At 35.4% G+C, this 22,075-nt stretch overlaps 1 protein-coding gene across 4 annotated transcripts in view; it reads left to right on the top strand.

Moving 5' to 3' along the window:
• The window catches only part of LOC145673195 (sodium channel protein Nach-like), a 77,856-nt gene that overhangs the window by 29,414 nt on the left and 26,367 nt on the right, over positions 1–22,075 (top strand). For all 4 annotated transcript variants that reach the window (XM_081742663.1, XM_081742662.1, XM_081742665.1 and 1 more), the window contains 2 exons: positions 8,425–8,593; positions 10,744–10,889. In XM_081742663.1, the coding sequence (XP_081598789.1) occupies positions 8,425–8,593; positions 10,744–10,889 (315 nt within the window). The remainder of the gene's footprint in view (positions 1–8,424; positions 8,594–10,743; positions 10,890–22,075) is intronic.

Genomic DNA, 22,075 nt, shown 5'->3' with positions numbered 1-22,075 from the left:
CGGTCCCGGGTTCGATTCCCGGTGGAGGCACTAGCTGGAAAAAGTGTAAAAAGGTTTTTCTGGGTTTTCCTCATTCACACCAAGCAATTGCCGGGGTGGTACCTAACTTATAGGTCCCAGGCCGCTTCCTTCCTTCCCTTTCCTAGGATAGTGTGCTCGACGGTCTAACTGGCCTTAGATGCTGAAAGCCCAGAAATCTAAATCCCTAAAAATCTCCATCGAAGTACAGGAACGAGAATCTTGAGCCACTCCTCCTGGCAGCCTTTCGAGAGGCAATGGACAGTAATGACACGACGCAATGCAAGAGCTCTCTTTAACAGGCCACAACCTTTAAATGTCCATGAGACAGGTATCAGGTGAACTCACTGGTATGCCCTGGAAGCGTATTTTCGAAATACACTGAACTCTAGCCATAAGGCATTGTGAACGGGGTTACGCTTGGCAAAAATGTGGGCAAAATGAATGACGTCTATATCGCGATCTTGCTGGTGACATCACGAGTCATGACCTACATATAGCATAAGGTAAACGTCAGATACTGTCGTCCCTCGTAGCCGAGTGAACTAGGGTAACTTGGTAGTAAGGAAAATCGCTTTTGGCGTGGGTTCAAACCCTGCCTAAGGAAAGTTCTTTTTATTTTTAAAATTTTTATAACACTCCTTTCGTTAAAATAAGATTAAAAATAATATTCAAAAAGTGATTTAACGATTATTTTTTAAAATTTTCATTAAACTTCTTTCATTAAAATAAGTTTGCCCTTGTATTATACAGATCCATAGCAAAAGTAGTAGTAGTAGTAGTAGTAGTAAAAGTAGTAGGAACGGGTTAGAATGCAATTCAGCATTCATCTGTTTCCGTGCGATGTTGCCAAACGTAATGCCTTCTTGCTAGGGCTAAGTGTATTTCGAAAATATGCGTCCTGGAAGGGAATAGCCTGGATGTCGGTGTCTGCCGCCATCTGTTGCTGAAATCTCTGTGTAGAATGGAATGTATGTGATGAAGCCTTTTCCATATACAAAGAACTTGATTTATCGTATTTCTCAGTGTGCGAATTGAAAAATTTTCCCAGGGGGGGATGAATTTCACCCATATGCGCACCGAGTCCTCCCCCCCCCCACATATATATATATATATATATATATATATATATATATATATATATATATATATATATATATATATATATATATATATATATATATATATATATATATATACACTAACAAGTACAAAACAGTTGAGATGTGAGATCTTTCATAAATTTTCACTCAAGTAATATTTAGGTTAGCTACGCAAAGTAAGAATTGTTCCCTTTTTCTATCTTATCTTTATGTCCATTTAAAAATACTCCAGAGGGGGAAAAAGTTATCCCTGCCAGGGATAAAATTTTTCTTCTCCAGGGTGGGAAAGATTTTTGTCAGGGGGGGAAATCCCTGGCATCCCCCCCGCCAATTCGCACCCTGGTATTTCTATACAAATGGGCCAGATCTTCTGCATAAATTGGTGTGAGGATATGTTGCTAATAAAGTGTGGAGTTGATTTTACAGTTTCTAGGTACCTGCCGAATCGTTAATTTGTCTTCGTAGCAATATCCCGAAACAAACAGAAATCCCTTCGAGATCCCTTCAAGATCTAAAAACAGTTCTACTTACTTTGCATGACGAATGAAGTCAGGTTAGGTTTCTGCGTCTCGTGGGTGCACGTTATGGGTCGATTTTGCCGCAATCTAATAAATAAATCCATGCTTTTTCGAGTGTGGAAACAAAATTCCACATTTTCGCGGATAGCGTTCGTAAAGGCGCCTGCAGAGGGTCTTCCTTTGCCTCCGATGGTCTGCAGTAGGGATATAAGTAATATATTTTCTTTTCAAAAGTTTAATATGTTTACGACGATTTGTTTCATTTTCCACTAGAGCTTTGCAAAAGGTGATTTATGTCTGTGAACTTGGCACTACTTTATCAGACTGTTCTATCAAATATAACGCAATTAACACAGTGGTAACAAACTTTTACTGCCTTAAAAAGTGTTCCTAAACAAGGGAAAGTTCATTATGCACTCTGTAACTAAGTTATATGAATGATTGCGTAGAGTTCTCCGTGGCTGAATGAATACTCATAGTTCGATATCTAAGAGATTCGTGGGTCGAAACCCATCACGGAAGTGATTTTTTTTAAATTCTTAATTCCGTAGATCTTAAGATCTTACTCTCTCTTCGTAATCATCTGATGTTCTAAAAACAGTTCTCCACCTTAATTCGACAACTGCCTGATATGCAAGGGCGCAGATTTCTCTGTAAATTGGGGAGGGCATTCAGATGCAGAAGGTATATAAATGAGAATTTTAAGACAAATTGCATTCAAATTATGCTAAATATTGTATATTCATAAATACTATAGGGGCCCCACATGAGCTTTGGGGGGCCCGGGCCCCCCAACCCCTCAGGATCGGCGCCCTTGCTGATATGGTCCTTGCGTTCGAAAACTTTTCTTCTTCTGTTTCACAAAATCACAAATTTCGTCTTAATATGGATTATGTCCTATCATTTTTCTCAATTCTACACTTGCATATCATTCGCCTTAATCTCCATATTTGAATCTCTCTCTCTCCAGACCCGCAACTAGAGGGGGCTAGGGGGCCTGTCCCCCCTTAACTTTTCGTGGCCCCCCAGGCCTCAATACAAATTCCTATTATTAATTCAAAAAACACAATTTAGATATTCGTAAGATAATTTTGGCGACTTGGCCCCCCTTAACATATTCATGCCCCCCCCCAAAAAAACTCTGTGGCTGGTTGCGGGCCTGTCTCTCTCTCTCAATGTCATCCGCACTATGAACGCACTTGACTTGGGATCAAACCTTCGAACTCTTGAAACCAAATGTAAGCTCTAGCAATGGGCTATCGTAACTCTATAGGTTTGTTGCTAAAAGCAGCGCCATTTTAGATTTTGTTCAGGGGAATCTCCGCCGACATAAGAGTTCCACTTTTTATGCCAATGTTTTAGCACACATTTGATCAAAAAATATGTGTTTATCAAACTCCAGAGGGGGGGAAATTACATCTCATGTCCTGCCCAAATGATGCCTCTAGAACAGCGTTTCCCAACCTGTTTCAACTTGCGGCACACTATAGGTGTAACTTGAATTCTCGCGGCACACCCATTATCTATCTATCTATCTATCTATATCTATATCTATATCTATATCTATCTATCTATCTATCTATCTATCTATCTATCTATCTATCTATCTATATATATCTATCTATCTATCTATATATATATATATATATATATATATATATATATATTATTTGTAAATATAAAATACAATGGTATTTTTATGTGATTACTGATCTCCTTACAGAGAAGAAAGCTCGATCACTGATTTTTGCCCGTCGTAAATTGTTATGCTTATTTTTCATACTAATTTTAAAATGGAAAACAATTACAATGAAATATAGGACTCGGGTTTTTAAAAATCCACTTTCTCTTTCGAACACTGTACCTAACCTTTAACTAAAAGGGAAGATCACTAAATAATGAATAAATAAACAAATCTCCTATACTTTTAAAACACAAATGTATGCATATTTGCTTTGTTGAATTGATTGAATGATATGTTAAAATTTCAAGTTACGAAATAGTCTGCAGCAATAATGAAGCAGTAATGGTCATGATAATGATAAATACGTTTTCCATCATTAAAAATGTACAGAAAAGTAACACAGTATGAAACTTAAAATTGTAGATTTATAGTAGTGGTTCATAGTAATGTGAAATACAAATATACATTTTCCCCTATGTCTTGGATTTGATTTCTATAGAATTTATAATTTGTTTTGATTTCTTCGCGGCACACCAGCGGCCCATTCGCGGCACACCAGTGTGCCGCGGCACACCGGTTGGGAAACGCTGCTCTAGAATATTTGCTTTCAATACTAGAAAAAAATTAAATGAATCATTGAATAACACTCATTTCTGTTAGTAGTTTTTTGAGCTCTGCGCCCGCATTACAGACTTCAGGAAGCACAAAATCTGCCGTTATTGAAAATTTCCATAGATTTCATAAGGAGCATCTTCCTATCTTGATGTGATACGCAGTCTTTGAAGAAGGGAAAGAATGCAAAATAACGACGTTTATGAAGCTATGGGAGCATTTTGTGATTTTTTTTTAATTCAGACTCTACAAAAGCATTTCAAAACAAACGAGTGAAAGATACGCTTTTAGAGCTATAACGCTTGTAAATATTGTTCCTACTTTTTCTGTTTGAATGGAGAGTATATTATGTCACTTAGACTGTTTTAGACAAGTAGCGGAGAAGGAAGAGAGCGAGTTGGATTGAATATCAGGAGCAGATAGCAACGGCGTCGACTTTCAAAAATGTATGTGAGTGGCGTGCATATCAATGGCGGGACATTTCAGGGTAGTCTCGATATTTTTTGATTGATTTCCTTTCAGTTAAAATCTTTTATGAACTCTATCATAAAGGGATGTGCTCCATTCTATTCACAATATAGTTCCATTATTATTATTATTATTATTATTATTATTATTATTATTATTATTATTATTATTATTATTATTATTATTATTATTATTATTATTATTATTTTATTGTGGGGACTGCCTTTGACTAGGTCACAAACACGGAAGGAAGGCGGGAGTGAGTTGCTTGGTTTCATTTGCACAAACACATTTGAAACAAACAATTAAGTTTCAGAGATTAAAAATTTTAACTTCCATCTCAATGTTTTAATTGCGTATTACTTTTTGATAATAAAAAGAGTGAAATGTTTATTTTAATTTGTTTCTATCAAACTAAAAATCTTGTGGGTGCGGCGCAAGAGTTTGTTCGTAATTTGGAACTAAAACTTTTTTTTTTTTAACACATTCACTGCTTCGATCTGTACATGCGTTTTGTTCATATTCCGCCTTATGCAGAGTCGTTTCGACGTATGATTAGCTTCATACTAAAGGCCTGACTACTGCAGGAAACATGTTAGTCAAACTCTTGAGTATGGCACTAATCACGCGTCACAACGACTCTGCATAAGGCCCATTATGTTCAAATTCATTGGAAAATAAGAAAAGGCTGTGACTGGGTGCGTGACGAAACGTATATATACTGGATATTTATTTCTCCGCTTGCTTCAGCAAATTACCTGGGTCTGCTACTAACTCTCAATCTCATCCAGTGGCGTAACTGAGAGACCTGCAGTACGGGGGACCCGCAGAGTTTAGGGGCCCACCGCGAAGAAAATACCAAAAAACTATAAGTTACAGTGGGAAGTGTATGAGCATGGGAAGGGCCCAAAAATAATCCTGCGGGAGGACCCGACATTTTTAAGTTACGCTACTGATCTCATCTCGTTTCATGTCAGCTAACAAAAGGAGATAACGGACCAAGGATAGTTGCTGTTCACCTATGACAATTCCACAGTAAAGGTTTCACTCAGTTACAGAGAGAAAAAAAGAATAATTGGAAGTTTCTATATTTGTTTCGATTTGCAATATACTTCTTCCTGTTGTTTGAAGAGCCATTTCCTTGTCATCTGTCTGAATCAAAAGTGAAACATCAAAAAAAAAAAAAAAAAATCTTAAGACTGTGCGAATTTACGCGAAGTACATACTAGATCATTAGGTCAACAGTAAAATCATTAAATCTAGTACGAAATCACGATAAAAATGCTGTTTGAATCATTGGGATTGGTCTATTCTGTGAGGAAGTGTGAAGGTTTAAAATCGGACAGATATAGAGGAATCAACCATCTGTATTTTTAACGATTTCATGATGTTTCGTACATAATATACTTAGTGCATTTCATGTCTACGCAATAACTTAAAAAATATTTGTTCAATATAAATAATTATCCACCTAAAAATTGACAGTAATTAATGATACAGAAACACCATGCGTGGCTACTTCTATAGATTGTAGAGTTGGCTAACCGCTTATTTTCTAACTTCAAAAATTAATATAAAATTTTAAAGAAAAAGGGTGCTTTTCATTTATGCGGTAGCAGTATAAGCATTGCCACCGCATCCAGTAATATTGAACATAAATGACAGGAAGTTTATATTTCTTAATGAGGAAAAACGCACTTATACCTGAATCGCTCAAATCTTATCATATCGTCAACAAGCGATTAAACTTACTTGAAGTTATTGTTGCCAAGAGGATCCTTCAAAATATAGCTAAATGACGCAAGGAACATGCCTAAAAATAATCACAATTGATATATATCGAGCAACTTTATAGAAAGAAAAGAAACATTTATTTCTATGGAGAATTCCAATGTACGATGTAATGATAAGTACATAATTCTCTTTGATTTTATGTAAACTAATAAATCCTTGTATATTATATCAGTTGGGTAAATTAGAATACTAACAGAGAACTCGTATGATCAATTCTCTTAGAACATTAAATAGAGATGATTGGAACGAGATCGAACTCTCTTAGACAACCTTGTTGGTATGAATCCACATGACTATTACCTGTAAAAGTCATATCCACAAAGCTGTAACAATCGGTGGTGAAAGTGGTGCAATATACCAGGGCTCCTAGACGAAGGGACGCCACATCCACTGTTTGTAACTCGTATGACTCATTACTGGATATTTACATTACCGTGTTATTAATTTTGTGTGTGTACACTTTGTATAATATAAATTTCAGATTAGTACCAAGATGATCAATAAACTAAAAAGTACTCGTTATTACTGCTCTAAATTTTATCAACGAACTTAAAAAATTCGTTACTGAATTCTCTGTCTGTGTGTGTGTCTGTGTGTCTGTTATTTGCGTTTTTTTTTTTTTTTTTTTCAATTTTGAACCCTGCAGTCAAAAACTATCTGAGAAAGTGATTACACTTTTCGCGTCACTCTTACCGTTCTCGAGATATTGGCCAAAAAATAGTTCAAATTTCGAGAGATTTAAGAAGCCATATCTCGGGAACCGTAAGTCATAGAGAGATGATATTGGTGTTGATCAATACCTAAGAGGATGGTAAACATTTTGGTACCGATATTAATTGATGGCCACTGACCAACTGGCTACTATTTGGTACCAAAATATTTACCATCCTCTTAGGTATTGATCAACACCAATATCATCTCTCTATGACTTACCGTTCCCGAGTTATTTAAGGAGCCATATTCCGGGAACCATAAATCATAGAGAGATCATATTGGTGTTGATCAAAATCTAAGAGGATGGTGAACTGTTTGGTACTAAATAGTAACCGGTGGCCACTGATCAATTGGCTGCTGGCCAACTGGCTACCCTTCTCCAGATATTGACCAAAAACTTCGAATTTCGGAATATTTAAGAAGCCATACCTCGGGAACTGTAAGTAATAGAGAGAGGATATTTTGCGAATTTTTGCGAGAAACAAGGAAAGTGGAAATTCTCCAAACATATATGTACACACAAGTACGAGGGAGGATCAGAAACTAAAGTTACAAGGTGTTTCAGGTGTTTCAGGTGTTGTAGACAAATGAGAAGTGTGCGATAATTTTAATACATGGAGTTGGCAATTGTGCAGAGTTTCAGCCACTCACCATCTACGGCGCTAGTCGTAGGTAAATACATGGCAACTCGTTTGGAAAACTGGTTTCGCGACGAAGACCGCTCAGTTACTCGATTTCTGTGGGCAAAACATGTAACCGCGGCTGAAATTCACCGGTGGCTGGTAGCGGTTTACGGAAGGACTGTAATGTATCGTCAGCATACCGCAGAATGTTGTCAAAAGTTCGCGACTGCTAGAGAAGACGTCACCGACGAGGAGCGCAATGGCTGACGAGGAGCGCACAGCATCAACAGATTTGAACACAGCTCACGTGGACATCATCGACCACCCTTTCTACAGCCCAGACCTCGCTTCAAGCGACCTTCATCTGTTTCTGCACTTGAAGAAGTACCTAGGAGGCCACTACTTCTCTGCAGACGAAGAGGTGAAGCTTTTCGTGACAATGTGGTTGAACACGCAAGGATAGGATTTTTTTTTTTAACCAGGAAGGAATCTTCAAACTCATCCCATGATGTGACAAGTGCCTCAACCGATATGCAGATTATGTCGGAAAATAACCTAATATATATACTACCTGATGGCTGTATTAGTTGTATGAAATAATATAATTATATACGTTTGACTGCAGGCTTTGTAGCATTACTTTCTGATCACCCTTCGTACCTGAAATCGTATGAACTTGGGAGCTTGAACCTTTACTTGACGAACTTCTACGTACACCACTGTTTCAAATAATCCATAACACTAGCAGAATTTAAATTCAAAATTATAAGTTACCTTACATTGGCTATTTGGAAAAGAAAGATGGTTTGATCTGGCTCCCAATTCTTCCTGTGTTTTAATCAAGTTCTGGTTTTAATTATTTTTCTTCTTTGTATTTTTCATTATACAAGAATGAATGAAGTGGAAGCGAACGAAACATCGGAAGAATTTCGCAACACAATGACGATGCTTTCTATGATGAAATTTCCATATTATAACCACATGAAAATTTTCCTTCGTCAATTGAATCTTCAACACATGGAACTAAAGAATGTCAATATTTCGGATATAATGTTACAGGTTAGTATTGTATCTACACTCGAAACTAGATTCTTTTTTAACTGTAAGTATAAGTAGTATTAGTAGAAAAGGGGGATGATTTTCATAATGCTGCCGTAGATAGACTTACTTTTACCTAAAGTAACTAAAAGATACCCCAAAAATAAGTCTGTGGCTATCGATATGTATTAGTTCACAGAAGGCAGACATGACCAGTGCACAGAAGCATTCCTTACATTATAATTATTACTTGTTAGAGCCTGATTTCTTTATGCTAGAATTAGTACTTGATAAACCCTGAATTTCTAATGCTAGAATTAGTACTTGATGGAGCTTGAATTCCGTACACTGGAACTAATATTTGATAGCGTCTGAATTCCTTATGTAAGAATTAGTATTTAATAGAGCCTGAATTCCTTGTGCTAGAATTAGTATTTGATAGAGCCTAAATTTATTATGCTGAAATTAGTACTCAAGGAAGCCTGAATTCATTTTGCTGGAATTTGTACTTTCAGGAGCCTGAATTTCTTGTGCTAGAGTTAGTACTTGGTAGAATCTGAATTCCTTATGCTGGAATTACTACTTAATAGAGGTCGAACTCCTTTTGCTAGAATTAGTACTTGAAGGAGCCTGAATTCCTTATGCCGTAATTAGTATTTGAAACAGCTTCCTTTGACAGTACTTAATGCTTTAACCCTAAAAGACAATCATCAGTGACATCGATAAATGCCTCAATAACTCTTGTTTGATCACGAATCTGTATGGCCATTTGTGCAATTTTAGTTTTAGAAATTGCCAAACATTTTCTATAGGATTTATATCTGCGGATTTGTCCACGTCACCCCAGAGCTTAGGTATCCTGTGTGTACCTCAGACATATTCTTGAAGTTGGATACAACATGGCCAGGCGGCTACCTTCCGACCCTATCGCTAGAGGTGAGGCATCCGATATCCTCCCTAATGGTCAATTAGCGCATGCCATTGGTTCCGGGAGATAAGTACTAGGTATATCACTTTTTCAAGGCACTGAGGAAGAAAATTTCCGACCATATCAAGGAAGAGTTTAGCCTTCCAAATGACCATATCTGTGTATTCATACAACCTATGTCAGTCATTGGTTTCGATAATGTCTGTCGCAACAGAGAAAGGTAGAGTTTAGGCTCTGTTGCAGGAAGAGGGCTGTGGCACGGCCCTTCTCTCAATAGTGACCTACACGTACTATTGAGTTCTGGATAGATGTATGGTACCTAACGTGTATGTGGTTCCTCACCACTTAAACTTGAGGTAAGGAAGTCCTGTATTGGTTGGACACCCTACGGGAGGAAGGCAGTGGTCACGACCCTTCTCTCAAACGACAATTTACACGTGTAGTTGGGTTCAGAAGGAAATACTTAGTACACTTACAAATACTTAGTCCTTCATCCACATCAAGTAATATATCTCAACGTTACTGTAACATTATCAAAATTGTCGAGAATATAGAATAGCATGCAATTGGCAAGCAATATATAACAAAATATACTAAATAATTTAAGCATATAGCCATAAGGCAACTACAGTAATTCCAATACATGCAAATGTCATGAACATGGAAGGCTCTGATGCAAGTTTTTTTTTATTTTTTTATTTTTTTCACTTTTGGTTCGATTCCTTTAGTCAGTGAGAAAACCCTTTCAAATTATACATAACAGAATATTGAACGCAGAACAGGTTGAGGCAACATGTCCCACCACGACGAAAACTCTCATTTCAAGGTAGAAATGGCTTTTAAAAAAAGGGAAAAAAAGAAAAGAAAAACAGAAATTACAAAAAGGAAGCTTTCTGCTAGATATTATGTAAATCAAGAAATCAACATGTATATATACAATTTCGCTCCTTTAGTCCCAGTAGGTCCAAAGTAGCACGTGTTAATAATAAAAATTTCATCTCCCTTTCCCTTATCATCCAGGTAGAAATCCGAAAAATTCAAATTCATATAATCCTGCTATAAGTAATGTTTTTATGATGCCGAAAGTTATCCCAATATACAAAGTAGTTTTGTGTGATTGTACATTTTTCAAAATTTGACATCTATAAATATTAATATATAGGCTATTATAGATTAAACTTGTTGATCCTACAACAATTGTACGTACATATCTGGATGGGTATTTCTATTCTTACATTAAAAGGTGATGCCTGAAATTGATGAACTTCTGGAACACTGTTACTGGAAAGGAAGAGAATATGCTTGTCAGGACATCATGAGACTTCAAAGAACAGAAGAAGGATTTTGCTTTTCATTCAACTCTTTAACATCAGATCCTCTGCCATCAAGGTGAGTCAACTTAATTTGCCGTTGAATTACGTACATAATATTGTTATGTTAAGAGTATAATGGCCATTGAAAGTATATAGCTATAGTACCTATACATAGTATGTATGTTTACTGGTTCCATCAGTTCAACTAAATTTAAATAACTCCCCAATAACCTCAGGGCTTGTATCAACAACTAAACATCTTACATTCCATTAATATTCGAACCGGGATCCACGCTCACTTAAGCATAAAGGCCAATCGATTACAGTGAAACACCTCTTCCCTTGAAAATTTTAGTGTTTCATAAAGAACGGAAATGTTACAAATGGCCAAAAGCGTAACGTGTCCTAAAGTAAAATAAATAAATATCCAAATATACTACGGATTTCATGGTTTACGTAACTATTATAAATAAATAAAGGTAATCTTGACAAACAGTGGGATTATGGTCTGTATATCATTAATTTATAACCAATTTGCAAATAGTAAATTATCCTTTGAGGTATGCAAGTTTACGTTTGTATCTGACAAGATTTAACTATCAAGAATTTTTTTGTAGTTGGCGGCACTGAAATAATAAAAGTCAAACTAAATACATATCTTCTATGGATGTTCTAGAAGTGTATGAGTATTATTTCTTACAGTGGTTTTACCAACTAAATCTTTTTTCATACAAATTCAGCCGTAAAAAAGAGCGTTCTTACTTGACTGGAAAAGGAAGTCGAAATTTGACGTTAAGAAATTCGTTACTCCGTAGATGCTCACAGTAGCAGATGTGAGTAAAATACTATGTAAGGAAAATAATAAAACGACTACGCAACTTACAGATAAAAATCTTTATTAAAATATCAAAAACAGCCTCAAATACTCTCCACTTTTCGAATCCTCGCGTAAAACTCTAATTTTTTTTTTATCACTTTCTTCATATCGAATGACTCTATGTTAGTATCCTTTTCGCTAACTTATGCTAGCGAAAGAGAGGAATATTTAAATTAGTGTAAACATTTCAGGTTACTGACCAAGGAAAATGTAGCTGATAGTTACACATTTTTCCTGATAAACTTCTTCAGATTGTTTGTTTTATGTAAAATTGCGAAGAAACTTAAGTTTCACGACTCCTGCAAGTAATTTGCGTCAACTATGAATCTACTTCTGTTCATCTTCATCTTGCAAAAGTTGTTTTCACCTTTCGGCTTTTTGTGAGGAACCTGAGAGTCGATTCTCCTCCATTTGTGCTGAGTTAAGATTCGAAAGTTCAATAGCTTTCCATCGTGGGATAGTGAAAAGCGTGAAAGAAACGTGAACTATTTTCAAGAGAAAATATAAGTTTTCTAGGAAGAAAGGTCTTTATAAAGGTTTATATTGTTGTATATAATATAAAAGTAGTGGTACTATGGAGGTAATTTGAAAGTAACATTTTGCATGAGTATCAGCACAAAGTTGTCTTAGTTGGTGGCTGGCAGGCACGTAGCCAAAGTGGGGTCCGCTCCCCCCTCCCCTTCGAGACCAGAAATGAAAAAATAAAGAAGGATGAAACAGAAAGAAACGAAAAAAAGAAGGATCAGTGTTAACAATAAAAAGCTACAGCACGCGTTTGGTTACTCTTTCTTATGAGGAGCTTTGTGTGGAAGAAACGGGACAGGAGGGGGAGGGGTCAAGTTAAAAATGGATATTATTGTAACGGAGCATTCCGACTTCCATCTAGCTCCATGCTAACCCTATGGACTGCAAATATTTGTTAGACAGAATGAGAAAGTTATTGACGTGTGTTTTACTGTTTGTTCTAAATGACAAGTTAAATAAGCAGTAGCCAACACAAACTTGAACTTATCGGTATGACCCCTCTCCACTCCAGCCTTAAGAGAAACGCATTAGCCGAATTACTTGCAATACATGATGATGAATGAGCGGGACATCCTGGAAAAAACAGGGAATTTGAAATTTCTAGAAAAGTTACGGAATTCTCAGAAATTTCAAGCTTTCGGACAGTGCCGTTTTGTAATGGTGTGGAGATTTTTTATCATAATTTTATGTCATTGCTTCTCTGTAGTATCAAACATGTTATTTCAGGAACAGTTTTCTACTGCGCCTTTAACTTGTCTTTTGGAACAGACAGTAATTCACGGAATAATAAAAGCAAAAAGTTATGTGGAAAGAAAGTTTTGTTAATATTTGATTCAACAGAGAAAGGAACGCAGGTGTTGTAAAATATTTTACAAGACAATATTGGATATGTACTTTTTATAATAATGTATATGTACTTTTTATAATAGTTGAGGTCATAATGAAAGGAAAATTGTTATGTTTAAATGAATCAAGGAAGGAACGTAAATATTGTAAAATCTTTTTCAGTACTTTTTTATCCTTTTTCTCGAGATTTCTTGATAGTTTGTTATTAAAATACTTACTAACATATCCTCATTTCATTGTCTTAACAAACCAATGTATGTTGCCAGTAAAATAGTTTAGATTGATCGAGCCCCTGGTATGATAACCAAAGTATTTCATGTCACTTCCCCCCCCCCCCCCCGAACCAATATATGTTGCCATTAAAATAGTTTAGAATGATAGAATCTCTGGTGTGATAGCTAAAGTATTTCATGTCATGGACCCTCCCCTCATTACGAAATCCTGGCTACGTGCCTGTCGCTGGTAAGTTTGTAGTGAGCTCCGTAGAGTGGTCGAGATCATTGAAGTTTATATGCAATTAATTGTGCTCTGTTATGGAAAGAAGTGCTGCAAAAGAAAACTACAGTAAGCAAGTCAGTTCGCACTGCAACCTCAATACTAGCATGTAGCAAATGCTGATCCAAATTAAATTCTTCGGTTATGTTTATGTCTCTCATATCAGGAACTGAGTTACCAGTCACACACTAAAAAATGGATGTGTCAATTCAACGCAATGGCCTTGTGTTACCCAAATTGTGTTACATTTTGCACAAGTTTGGTGCTACTTCAACTGCATTGCACTTCGGAGAAAGTGTTGAAACGATAATAGTCAAACCAACCGTCTGACTTGATGAATCGTTTTTGGTAACACATCATTGATACTGTTTTATAAACAGTTGTCAAACAACTACTTTTTTCAAAAACGTTTTCTTCCTTATTAAATGAACATCTATTACGAAGAATAATAACGTGACAAATTTTATTGATATGGCTACGACGAACTAGATGAAGTTGCCGGCGAGGAGGAGCATCATAGAACATAGAAACAACAAATGGCAGCACTTCTAATCATGCAAACGTTGCCAGAAAATTCATATTCTCACAAAACTATTTTTGTCAAAGGTTACATGAAATATAATACGTTGTTTGTTATTCGGTATAATTGTCCAATGTACAGCATAAAACTTCTCTCAAATAAAAACTAACACATGTAATGTACCATTACAGACAATGGAATTTTTGTTTTGAGGGGTCCAATAATGTTTTAACCCACTGTACTATGTGATTTTCTAAATATAACTTCGGTCCGTGTAGCATATTCATTTGTCCCTTATTCAAACCGTAACTAAGGTGGAAACTTTGGATAATTTAGTAGAAAGTATATTTTGGGGAATAATATCTTTATTTATACATTATTTTGAGTCCCGTATATGGACATTTCAGATGGATGAGTATTGAAAGTATCATCTTAATGCTATACGAAAACATAGGCCCGCAACTGGACAGAAATTCTTGAAATTATCCACCAATCTGATTTTCGGCAGAATAATTTAGACTCCCTTCATCCCTCTGAGATGCCCATATCCTACCAAGATCCGGTTTTATCCAGTTTTTGCTATTTTTCATTCGCTTTATAATTTTCCGCCGCCAAATCTCTGTTTTTGATTGAACTATTTTATGACGCTCTCATATCAAGGCGCGATAATCCTCATTCTCGACCGGGACAACAATGAAGCAACAGTAGTTTAATTTGTTCCAAGAATATCTGGGTTTTCTTCGGTTATAAACACCAGAAACCAGCTAAATCTAGTTTTAATAAATCAATAAACTTACTGGAAGCAGAAGGGAGCCCTGATCAGTTAGTCTCAGCAGTGAAAATAGTCAGAAAACCAGTGAGATACGGAATGTTGCACAACAGATGCCATGTTCGTAAACGCTAAGAGCAATGGACAGGTTTTTCAAAGTAAAGTGATTTGGCTTTTGGATATTGTGGGAGCTTCAGACTAAGATTTAGTGATCAAGACATTTTGAATATCCTGCTTATCCCTCCGAATTTATTTAGGGTTGCGGTAGTCTGTCCATTTATATATCTGGGTAGTATATATATTTGTGTATGTAGTATATGTGAATTTTTAAACATGGCGGTATATAATTTTACAGTAGTTAGGGTAATTATTATTATGGTAGTGTAAACGTAAAAAAGGGATCTCTTATTTACTCCTGAATTGACTCAAGCTTCCAACCGAAATGGGTTGAACGATTTTTCGTTAGGGTTCTTTCCCTTCAGGAAAGGGACTTTTGCCATTAACTGTTTTGATATGTCATTTCAGTGACATTAATAGTATCCTGAAAACATGATTTAGTTGGTAGAAGGGCTACTTCGCTCTGATTATTTCGTTTACCCTTTTTAGTTCATAGAGCCGATTGGGTGAAATTCAAAAATCTTGTTCATATATACTTAAATGGTGTGATAATATGTATTAGTATGCATCAGTATTTGCTTTCTTGGGTATGTGGAATGCAATGTGCATGTGTATAATTGAGTATGTAGATTTTTAGGAGTAAGGTGTGAATGAAAGTATGATATAGTAATTGATGGACAATGTATTGTTGTTTGTTTATTTATTTCTTTGGTCCGTCATAATAAGTATGTTACTCCTTAGTGAAGAATTTCATAGTAGTTCCGTACCGTAATTACATAGTACATGGCTTATATTTAACAATAATAGTGCCAAAACATGATTAGCAGTGCAAAGAATATTCAGTCGTGCACAGGTTGTTTTCGTACTACTAGCGTCACCGCGTCCGAATTTAATATTATTCGTTGCTAGTGTTCTGTTACTCTAATACTTAGTGATCTGGTTTATACGAAATTGACCTTTCCTTTACAATTAAACACCACAAGCTACCTTTCTGGAAAAGCGCGATCATTTATATAACTTAGTAATCAGAATATTAATAATAATAAACTTCTCGTTTTCACTTAACTCGAAGTTTTGTCTATATGGCATTATTTTTGTCACCAGGCTGCATTTACGAATCATCTTTATCCGTTGCTTTCTGTGAGCAATTGCATTGTTGAAAGGTTTCTGATATATAGTTGCATGCTATTCAGAACATTGAACTTTCATTGCGTATAGAATAATTTTGAAGCCATGAAGTGAATTATACCGCATTTTGCTACAAAGAAATTCATATTCAGTTGATGTAGGATCACACGTGTTAATTAATGGATTATGGTAATTGCTGATTTTAATGTAGTTACTTAGACTGCTTTGAACAGTCTTGGGCTTATCGAGAAAGTATAGAGTGTCCAAAGATAAATCGACGTCGTAGAGAAAAGTAAATAAATAAATGAATAAGTGAGTAATGATAATATTAATATATAAATGTTTATAGTAAAGAGTATGATTAAATAGTAGGATGCCCATGTGTATATGTGCCCAGTGGTAAAGTTTGTTACGAAGTATATATATATATATATATATATATATATATATATATATATATATCGAGAAAGAGAGAGAGAGAGAGATAATAAATTTCGTAGTGCATTATTTATAACGTTAGGATCTTATATGAGGGTAGTGTGATACGTAAAAATGATGGATGGTATTTTCACTTAGTGGTTCGACATTCCATAGTAAATATACCAGTTAATTGATCAACCGACCTGGCAATACAAACAATAGCCATATAGCAAATGATCCCGGATATTTCGCAGTTAATCACGTAACAGAATAGCTGTTTGCAGAATTAGTACAGTTTAAATATATGCGTTTGGCTTGCATCTATGATAATATACTCTGCAACTTTGATTTTTTTCTTTTCCACGTCACCCGACCAAACCTAGTTCATTATTGTTTGTAGAGGTGGCGAAGTGGACAGGATCAAATAATCTAGTAAATCTATTACAGTATACTCTTGTATTACCGTACCAAGGCGTCTAAACTCCAATACCCATGAATTTTCACTTCTTTTATTTCTAGTATATAGTGTTTGAAATTAGTTGATGCCTTAAAGCTGGCAACCTTGCGGATTGGTAGACACTAGTAAGATTTGGCAGACAACTTATTAGTACAAAATTCACTTTATTTATTTTTTTATTATTTGGCAAATCCCTGCTAGATTTTTCTAGTTATTGAATTTAGTCTAGTTTTCCATACTTTACTCGGAACTCTTCTTAGTTTCTGAGGGGTCGGATAATTTTTTTTTACAAATTCTAAATTTGAGACTACACCAAACTTTCGGCTGGACCGGCCGTAATCTGAGTGAATTGGTATCGGAAACAGTTAATAGGCGATTATTCCACAGGGCTTATTCCTTGTGGAGGATGGTTGCCTAGATGGCACGGACTCGTACTTAGGCACTCAGAGACTCCTTTGGGCCACGCATTTGAGTAGGCCACTTTTTTGGCATATAAAAGTATATTTTGCTATGGATTGTTGTATGTTGAAATTTGACCACTTATCTTTCTAGTTTTAGTATCCTACATTATTTCTTTGGCACCGCTTTTTTTCTCTCTCTCTTCTCTATCTATTCCTCTATTATCTTCTTCAAAATTTTTTTCTTTAATTTGTAATCTCTTCCCCCCCCCCCCCCGAGTTTTTAACTTGAAATATATCAATCATTCGAAATGTCTCATTTGAACCTGAATTACCAACTGAGACGTCGCGAGACACGATTCGTGGAGGTATTCATTGATATGAAATACTAAGTAAACGTTTCTCTACCACATTGACAAACTGCAGTAGTGAGTGATGGTCCTGTCTACGATTCTTTTTTTTCTTTCATCATTATCCATTTAAAATCTTCCGTCGAGTTGTAGTTGTTTGAACCCAAAAATACTAGTAACATGTAGAGTTATATATATATATATATATATATATATATATATATATTATGTGTTTACGTACCTGCCTTGCACATCGAATGTTCGCTATTTTAAATAGAATGCTTGGAAATATGAATTTTATCATTATGCGCGGGTAATTGGTTTAATTTGCAAATGTATGATAGGTTGGATTTTTTATGTAAAGTGTTGCAACCTTACACTCACTTTGTCGGGGTTAATAATTTGAGAGATTGAATAATTATTGAATATATATATGTTGAGATATGAATATGAGTGAAATATAAATATGATATTAAAGTGAAATGTATAATATTGAATTGAGTAAATAAATATATGTGTGAAGGGTCTTGGTACCTTACCCCGAACGGTTCTTGGTTGCCACGGTTACGAGATATCCGATAAATATAAAATGTGAATGTTAGAAAATACCACCGCATGTTGTATATTCTTTTCAATCTGTGTGATACTCTTGAGTAACATATGTAAGAATTAACATTAGCTGTATTACACTAACCGCATGTAGCATGGGATTAAGGCAGATCAACGTAACCCTAATGTATTATTAAATCTATCCTCAGACCAGTAAACTGAAATCCTACTGTAGAATTACATTTTGATTCCATCCCTCCTGCACAAATCCTAAAACTCAACCAGTGTTTTCACCTCTGTAATCGTGCTCTCACCGACGATATCTTCCTGAACTTGGAAAATTCTCGTTCTTCCATAAGTTATGCGAATCTAACGATAAATGTGCTCATCTAATGATATCAGGTGATTGTGATTTAATAATAGTTCGTAAATGGAATAGTACATGGCATGACTGAATACGTAACATGTATACTAGTGACACTAGTGACACATGTGATACTAGTGACAAACCTCATTTTTCCTTTAATCCCAAGAGATGGGAGAAATATATTAATAAATATTTCTACGAACATAATATATATTGGTTATAATTTGTGAAACTACTCTCGAGCGTGTGTATAAAACTGAAATAAAGTTAAAGGCATGGACGCCAGAAAGGATGCGTTACTAATATATATGATATTATAGCTCGTTAGAACTTACGAGAGAGGACTCGTGTAATTACTCACAATTTTTTTTATGAATGAAATAAGAACTCATTTCAACCCTCAACAATTTTTTCCCTCTTTTTCCTTCTTTCATTTATAATATTATAAAATGTAATTATACTTGCAGAGTTATATCATATTTACCGAAAGTTAAATACAAATATAAAATTCTTCTTTCTTCTTATTTGTCTGTTGATATATATATATATATATATATATATATATATATATATATATATATATATATATACTATTATATTGGTATTATTCAGCTTCATATGTGGATTGTTATATTTGTATGTATATTCATCGCATGTTCTTAAAATTCTGTGTTCCATTTCTTAGTAGATGTAATCAATGTTATCAAATTGTAGATGGTTTCTTTTACATTATCTTACCCATGCCAATACTCTGTTCTGTATATATGTGAGTGCGTGAATGAATGACAAATTTAGTTTTTAAGTAGTAGCATTTAATATTGATTTACTGTGATAATATTCATAATAAGTGTGTAAGAGTATCTCATATGTGTTAGTGTATGAGGAAGTTTATGAAAGATAACCGATTCTAAAATAGTTTAAATCGGCTCTATTAAAAAAGCCAAAATAACAGGATGAACCAGACTAACGACAGTCTTCTCAGAAATCTTGAAATTTCAATTTGTGGAAAATATACACTTTGATTTTCCTTTTTTACTATTTTTTTTTTTCCTTGGCTGATTCAAATGCGTGTTCGATCGCCGTTTTGGAAGTTCAAATACTGGATACAGGTTATTCAACATTTCGAAACAATAGACAAACAATTAAATTAAAGCTTCTCGTCACCTGAGATGGGTTAGGGCAACTCCCACTTGCGTAGTTTCCTGGATCCAGGTCAGGGTCGTATGAGGGAACCACTTCAGAATTGATCCTCAAGTAATAGCATTGGATATGAATTACCTCTTAATAACTACTAGTGTTTCTTCACCATATTCCCATATTTATCTAGTAATTCCCTTTCCTCTAAATTCCTCTACTCTTCTTCTTCTCTCCTTTTCCCCTTCTTCCCTCCTACCTTCTTCTTCTCCTTTCTCACTCTTTCTTTTCCTATTCCTAATAAAACTGAAGAGGGGTCGTGACTGGGAGTTGTCGCCATAGACACGGTCATTAAATTGTTTTGATGTTTCTCTTCGGAAGTCCGATATGACTTAGTAAATTCTCTAACAAGCATCTGAAGGTAGAATATTAAAATTCATTTATTTTAATTTTATAACTAACTAACTAACTCTATGGCCTATAGAACCCGGAGGTTCAGTGCCGCGTTCACTAAAGCTCTCCACTGACTTCTATCCTTAGCTAATTGGATCCAGTTTCTACTTTGTATTCCTATCTCTGCGAGATCCATCTTAATATTATCCTCCCATCTGCGCCTAGTTCTTCCTAATGATCGTTCTCCTATGGGTCTACCAGTCAAGACTTTGAAAGCGTTTCTACTTTCTTCCATTCTAGTTACATGACCTGCCCACCTAAGCCTCCTAGACTTGACGACCCTAACAATGTTGGGTAAACCGTATAAACTATGTAGTTCCTCGTTATGAAGCTTCCGCCATTCCCCATTCTCGTTCCTCTTGGGTCCGAATATTCTTCTCAGGATCCTGTTCTCAAATACTTTCAGTCTATGTTCTTCCCTCAGAGTAAGCGACCATGTTTCGCAACCATACAGAACAACAGGCATGATTATCGTTTTATATATTTTAAGCTTCAAATTCCTCGACAGAATTCGCGACGACAAGAGATTTTGAACCGAATAGTAACACGAATTCCCTGCTTTTAGTCGACCTTTAATTTCTTCGTGAATATGATTTTCGTCTGTTAATATTGATCCTAAATATTTGAAAGTATCCACTTTATCAAAAGTATTATTTAATATTTTAACACCTACACAATTTGCCGTATTACGGTCCCGACGCACTTCCATGTATTTAGTTTTCTCTGCATTTACTTCTAAACCCATGTCCCTGCAAGCGTTTAATAAGATCTCTGCATTTATTTCTACTGTTCTCCTATCATCCCCTATTAAATTTACATCATCAGCATATGCCATAACCTGGTGAATGCCGTTCAACTCTAGGCCCTGGTTGCTATCTTTGATTTTCCTTATGGCGTATTCCAGCACAAAGTTAAATAATAATGGCGACAACGCATCTCCTTGTTCCAGGCCATTTTCGACGTGGAAGCTCGTGGACAAAAATTTTCCTACCCGGACTTTACTTTGGGATTCACTTAAACATATCTTAATTAATCTAATTAGCTTTCTCGGTATTCCAAGCTCTGTAAGAACGTTGTATAATGTTTCTCTCCTAACCGAGTCGTAAGTCTTTCTAAAATCAATAAATAGTTGATGTACCGGGGTATTGTATTCCCACTTCTTTTCGAGTATTTGGAGAATGGTAAATATTTGGTCGATAGTTGATCGATTTCGTCTAAATCCGCACTGATAATCTCCAATAATTTCATCTGCGTATGGGGTCAATCTTGCTAACAGAATAATTGCGTTTGGATAACAGACAAATTTTAATTTTATATTTTGACTGAATTATTAATGTTACAAGATTACAATTTAAAAGCTAGCAACTTCCCCAATCACGACGTTTTCTCTTCATACAAATTCTCATTGTGAATTATTAGATATTTATGATATGCTTGGAAGGCAATATGCAAGATTAAAATTATAACATAAGTGTATGTATCTGATACATAGGATTTTGAAGTGTCTGTGATACCTTTGCTTAAAATGAAAGGTTTCGCTGACCACTGACGAATATTAGTATCTTAATTACTCGGTTAGCTGGGATGTTATTAAGAACAAATATTGTGTATATATAGATTGATAACCGTGGCGTTATTTCTATTTCTGCGTTTCTTGATTCAGCTAATTTAGCTCTGTAGCAGCACCGCAATGTTATTTTCATACTGCTTAACTCCGTTTGTGTGTTAAATCGGTAACACCAAACTGTTATAACAGCAACACGGGTCCATTTGTATTGAAATAACACGCTAAAGTGGTAGATATGCTTTGTCACTTGCCTATGTTAAAGTTGAGTTGTTTTAACACTTGCCACTGGC

The sequence above is a fragment of the Thermobia domestica genome, chromosome 16 (assembly GCF_964235325.1).
Source record: "Thermobia domestica chromosome 16, izTheDome1.hap1.1, whole genome shotgun sequence".
NCBI classification, from domain to species: Eukaryota; Metazoa; Arthropoda; class Insecta; order Zygentoma; family Lepismatidae; genus Thermobia; species Thermobia domestica.
Note: the sequence above shows the minus strand (reverse complement) of the source record. Positions and strands in the feature narration are given on the sequence as shown.